The sequence below is a fragment of the Peromyscus eremicus genome, chromosome 1, assembly GCF_949786415.1.
Source record: "Peromyscus eremicus chromosome 1, PerEre_H2_v1, whole genome shotgun sequence".
In the NCBI taxonomy this organism is placed as follows: Eukaryota; Metazoa; Chordata; class Mammalia; order Rodentia; family Cricetidae; genus Peromyscus; species Peromyscus eremicus.
The window spans coordinates 98850957-98856956 of NC_081416.1; the positions used below are offsets into that span (position 1 = coordinate 98850957).

Below are 6000 nucleotides of genomic sequence, written 5' to 3' on the forward strand. Positions count from 1 at the left end.
GCAAGTAGTCTTGAGTCTGACAGTGCACAAGCTCACCTAAATCTCCCCAAGGGAATTTCTTGATGGTGCAGGGAACTGGAAATTGGTGACAGAATAGAATGGGTGGGCACCAGAGGCCCAAAGAGCAGAGACTCCTCTTACACACACACACACACACACACACACACACACACACACACACGACCACAGTCGGTGTGGCGGTCCGACAAAGGAAACAGGTACTGGAGTCCCTAGTAGATCCAGGAGAGGCTGACCGGGAGACACTGACCTGAAAACCCGGAGAGAAGGAAAGAGGAGGGGGAGGGGTGTTAAAAAAGGGGCAGTAAAACAGCTGGAGCAGTGGAGAAAGTAAAAGAAAACTCTGAGCAAACCAAGGGGCACCAGAGCACGCTGGGAAAGCAGCTCAGAGCGGCAGCCAGAGAGGGACTCCCAGCCCTCCCACCTGTCCAACATCCTGGCCAGGGCTGCACCTCACTCACCCTCAGAGGCCTGCTGAATCCTGGGCCTAAGATCTCCTGAGGCTCCAGCCAGGTGGATGGGAGCCTGCCGAGGTGGCCTGTGTCTGCCCCTGGAAGCCCATGTGGGCCCGGGCTGGTCTTGTGGCCGAGTCCCTATTGCTGCCAGCTGTGCCTAAGTCCTGTTCCCTTGCAGGTGTGAGCCCCAGGTATGTCTTCGCACACCTATAGGTGGTGTCTCTGAATGTGTGTAGATCACTTCTCTAAGTGTGTGTGTGTTTCTGAATATAATCATAAATCTGCTGAGAGAGAGTGTGAGTGTGTGTGTGTGTGTGTGTGTGTGTGTGTGTGTGTGTGTCCAGCCGTAGTCTTTGCTTCCTGCTCTCCGCCTCTCCTATCCCCACCCCCTTCAGCCTGGGCCAACACACTTCCTGAAAACACTAAGAGAGAGAAAAGTCACCCATAATACCCTGGGGCAAGTACTTCCTCCCCACCCCTTGGGCCACACCAGTACCGTCTAAACTAAAATGGGGCAATTAGCCCCATCTGTTGGTCCCCTGAGGCCTCACAGGGTGAATGTCCAGGAAACCCTGATTCTAGCTAGCCCTTATGGTGGATTTCCCAGTCCCCACCCGTTGAAGGACGCCCAAGGAGGCTGCAAAACAGGCTCTCCAAAGGGATCGGTTTCTGCCCTAGCAACAGGTGATCAGCCCCAGAAAGGCTAACGATTGGCTAGACTGCAAGGCACTCACAGCACAGAAGGGAAACCTTCCAAGGTATGACTCCAGCCTGGTAGCTGCCCACTCTGGGCAAATACTTCCTTCCCCCCAAATATCTCAAGGCATCCAAGTCCCAGAGGAGGAAGCCGAGACCCACAGAGAGTTGGAAGGGGCTGTGTGGAGTGCCTCTGGGACCCTTAATCAGAAGCGATTCCTCTATGACCCCTGAGAAGCAAGTTCAGAGGGTTTGTCTCTGACACCTGAAGCTGAGTGGACAGGGACAAGGCCAGGAGGCAGGATCTGAATGTTGGGTCTCCTCCAGGGTGGGGTATCTTTGAGCCCCAGACTCCCTCAGCCAGTTCATGGCCACAGGCTGAAATGCCAGACTGTATCACAGACTCGGAGGTGAAGTGGGGTCTTCCCATGCCACATGTAAGCCTGGCTCTGAAAGCCCTCAACCTGGCCAGGCAGAAAGCTCCATCCTTGCTGGTTTTCTGGTTTGCTTACACCTTTGTCTGTGGCCTTGGATCCTATCAGCTTCTTAGTTTGTCCATCAGCCCCTCTGAAGGTGTCTCCTTCCCACAACGGGTGGTATGACATGGATTGGGGCAAAGGGTTGAAGTGATAAGCTCAGGGTCCTTTAGATCCACAGCCAGTACGGGCTGAGGCCTGCTCACTTCATCTCCAGGCACCCAAGCTCAGCACCTGCAGCATGAAAGCTCCTGGCAGCACTGACCTTTCACCCCCAGGACGTGTACAAAGGGCCTATTAGATCCCCAGCCCTGCCAGAGGATTTGACAGTAAAGGAAACTGACAACGATCCCAGGGCTCTAGGAGAGCTGACATTCTAAGAGCTCAGGCTCTTGGCAGCATGTGCACACACATATGTGCACAGTGACTCACACTTGCCAGTACACAAACAATAAATGTGCCAACTCACTTACCCAAACAGCATCTGCACGCTACTAATAATACAGCCCGGCACGGCAACCCCCACAGCAGCAGTAGCCGTGGGCACGTGTATATGTCTATTCAGCCCCGATGAGCTCACACACGCAGGGGCTGTCACCGTTGAAACTGCACAGATCCTGTACCTATCAGGATCAAGCATGGCTCCCCGCAGATCCAGCACAAAGATGCAAGTACACAGACACGTTAACCACCCCGACAGCGGGCCTAATGTGCATATGTATACCTATACATGCAGTGTACAGACAGGCAAACAGGCAAAATACCCACACACACATAAAAAAAAATAAATGAATAAATAAAAACCTAAAGACTTTGTATATCCATGAGCTGAGGACTACAGATGCCCATGACTCCTAATGCTACATCTCCAGGGCACAGGACGCCAGGACTAGCACCACTCTGCCCTGAGGAATGGTTCCAGACTGTGGGGATCAAAGAAGGTTCTTTGCAACCTATGGTTCCACATCCATAGATCCAATAAACTGCCAACTAAAATATGTGAAGCAAATCCACATCTATTTGAGAACATGTAGATTTTTCCCCTTGTCCCCATTCCCTAACCAATCCAGTATGAGAGTTATCTACACAGCATTTACGGTGTATTGGCGCTGTAAGTGACGTCAAGGTGATCTGCAGTAAAGGAATGGGGCTGGGGACATGGGTCAGCAGTAGAGTGCTTGCCTAGCATGTGCATGGCCCTGAGTTCGATCCCTAAAGCACAGAAGAACAAAAAAAAAAAAAAAAAAAAAAAGCAAAAAGCACGGAGAATGCACACAGGTTCCTTGCAAGTACTACACCATTTTATGACCCTCCCACCTCATGCCTACTGAGGGGCCAGATGTTTTACTGAGGGGCCTTAACTTCCCCAAGTACCTATGTTCAGACTGTAGCTCTGAGATTAGGACCTTGTCTCCTGGGGCCCTGGGCTGTGGATATGGTTTTTATTCTACCCTGCAAGTTCCCCGAACAGATATAAGTGTCAGGAGAACCATGTAAGGAAGGCCCAGATAGTTCAGACAGGGCACCAGGTCCCGAGGGGCAGAGGGCAGGAACCCATCCTTGCTTTTCCTGATTGGCTTACACCTTGGTCTATAGCCTAAAATCCTATCCCATCTGAATTCCTTCCATCGGCCTCTTCTGAAGACCTCTCCCTTCCTAAAACATCTCCAGAGGGTGACCCTGGTTGGGGAGAAGGAAGGAGATGAGGGATGTGGAATGGTGAGTTTAGGGTACTCTAAATTCCAACAATTCTGACTCGGCCACGGCCCTCTCTCAAATAAATGTTTCTCCTGCGTGCAGGAGAATGGCCACTGGAGGGGGCAGTAGCACCAAGAACCGTGAACCTCCAGCCCACGAAATCTCTAATTTCCATCCATTAAAACTCATAACCTTAGACCTGGCTTGGTCCAGAAGGTCCCCTGACTCAGTGCTCCTCTCTAAGTGGAGAAAACCTCCAGACTTGCCCCACAGGACTGCCCACCCCGCAATGAGTTTCTGCATGGACCCAGCTAGTCCCTCCCTCCATGCCCTAAGTCTCACTTACCCAGCTTGAAATCAGAACACAATCCCCACCCTCCATAGAAGGATTGCTGAAGGGATCAACAGGATCCCCCAACACTGTCCAGCCGTGAGAAGGACAAGAGACCTCTCTCAGTACATCCCTTCAAAAAACCCAGCGGAATGTCAGAATGCCATTACTCCCGAACATACAGCTTCCCTGTCTTTAGAGGCTTCTCCGTTGGCACCGAGCAAACAGCTGGAAGGAAGAGTAAGTGGGATGTCCACGGAAAGAGGAAAAAGCTCAGGAAAACGAGGAGAGGAGCCAGGGAGAGGAGAAGGAATTCTGAAGAGGAGGGAGAGTAAGCAGGCAGAGGCTCAGAGAGGTCTTAGGATTTGGTGAGATTTGTCCACCACAGCCTGGGTAGGGGCGTAATATGGCAGACAGAAGCACCCCCACTCCCACACCTGAGCCATCATCCCAGCACACATCACCTCCTAGTGCGAGGGTACATACACCCTGATCCCCCACAGCATCTCACAGGCCAGGTGCTCCAGCGAACTCAGACGCCTCCCAAACTTTCTTCGGTTACTGGGGCAACCTCCGTGATGGCGGCACCACCCATTTGTTGGGATAGACACCTGGGGGGGCCACTGTGGCTCCCCTACCCTCTCTGCATATATCCAGGCGTCCTCAAGCCCCGGCCATCCTCGGGCCCACACCTCACCCCACTCTGCCCTGCCTGCCCTAACCCTGGCCCTGCTCCCTACGCTCTAAGCTTGTGTCCTGAACAGCAGTCAGAGAGTCACTCCTCCAGCCCTGGCTCCTTCTGCACTCTAGGACCTTCCACGCACCAGCAGGGATGTAGCACTCACCTGGTCTGGGGGTAGGGGGGTCCAGTACGAGGAGGTACAGGAGGAACACTTGGTTCTATGGAGTGCCGCTTGGCAGGCAGTGGGGGCAGCACAGGGTCCGCGGAAGCTGTGGATGGGTGAGTGAAGCAGGCAGGTGCGAGACAGCTCCTTCGGGGTGGAATAGGCGGGGCCGCAGGCAGCACCTCATCCTCTCCAGCCGTGGGCGGCGGTTCAGGCGGAGTGACGGGCACAGGCGGTGAACGGAAGATGTGCCGCTTCATGGGCACAGGCCGCGGGGCAGGGCGAGGCACGGGGGCGGGGGGTGCATGGGCACGGAGCAGACCAGCCAGGATTCGGCGGCGGTGGCCAGGGAGGTGCATGCCCATGTCCAACAGGATGGTATCACTGAGGCCTTGGCATTCGGTGGTCCACACCAGTCCATGCTGCTCAAAGAGGGCCGTGTACTGCTCCAGGTGCAGCGCCCGAAGCCACTCAGCTACCGACAGAGCGGCATCGCTGCTTTCTGCCATGGCTTCTGGCAGCAGAGGCCCAGGGCCAGGCTCAGACCTGAAATAAGAGGTCATGGGTGAGGGGCACAGCAACCCAGCAGCCATGGCCAGCAATGTCCCTCTGTGAACATCCATGACGTGCCAGTCACAAGCCTGAACGTCATAATCTCAAATACAGAATTCTAAAAAATCAAAATCTAAAGCCCCTAAATCCCAGAAACTGCAATCCTCAAAAGATGAAAGCCTTGAATGCTGAAATCCGAAAGCCCCAGACCCCCCTCATGCCAGGAACTCAAACTCTATTCTTTTATTCTTGGTGCTTTGAGACAGGGTTTCACCTTGTGCCTCTTTGGCTCTGGCCTTGAGTCCTAAACTCACTATATAGCCCAGGCTAGCCTGAAACTTAAATTAATCCTCCTGTCTCAGCTTTCTGAGCACTGGGATTACAGGTATGCACCATATCCAATTTGAGTTTTATTCTTGCACATCCACACTGTGCCCATACACTAGGCCTGACTGAATGGCCTGGTTTTCCACCTCCGAGGGTGCCTGTGACCCTAACATCTAGTTCAAGGTTCCTTAGCATATCATATCCTCTGCAGCCATCATACCCCCAACCTACAGGTTCAGCTACCGCTCTGAGACTGGAAAACGGCATGGTTGGTCCTGGACAAGACACTCCATCCCCACTGTTTCTTCAAGACTACAGGGCCTAATCCCTCTGAGGCACGTCCCCCCAGGGGAGGACCAGGTTTGGAGGCTCAGTGAGCATGTGGGGTCAAAGGGCACCACGGCTGGTCTCGGCATGCTCCACCTCTGTCCATGTCCCTGAAGAAAAGCTCCTGAGGGGGAAAAGCCCACATCACACAGCCTCCTGGCCTTCTGTGCAAGCCCCTCCCCTGCCACCAAAGCAGAGAGAGAGAGAGAGAGAGAGAGAGAGAGAGAGAGAGAGAGAGCATTCATTTGTTTATTGACTTAGTCATCAAAACAGCC

General features: G+C 53.5%; 1 protein-coding gene across 1 annotated transcript in view; it reads right to left on the reverse strand.

Moving 5' to 3' along the window:
- Positions 1-5058, reverse strand: part of Arap1 (ArfGAP with RhoGAP domain, ankyrin repeat and PH domain 1) — a 37828-nt gene extending 32770 nt beyond the window's left edge. The window contains exon 1 of the mRNA XM_059270289.1: positions 4520-5058. Within this exon, the coding sequence (XP_059126272.1) occupies positions 4520-5028 (509 nt within the window). The 5' untranslated portion in view covers positions 5029-5058. The remainder of the gene's footprint in view (positions 1-4519) is intronic.
- Between the last annotated feature and the right edge of the window lie 942 nt (positions 5059-6000).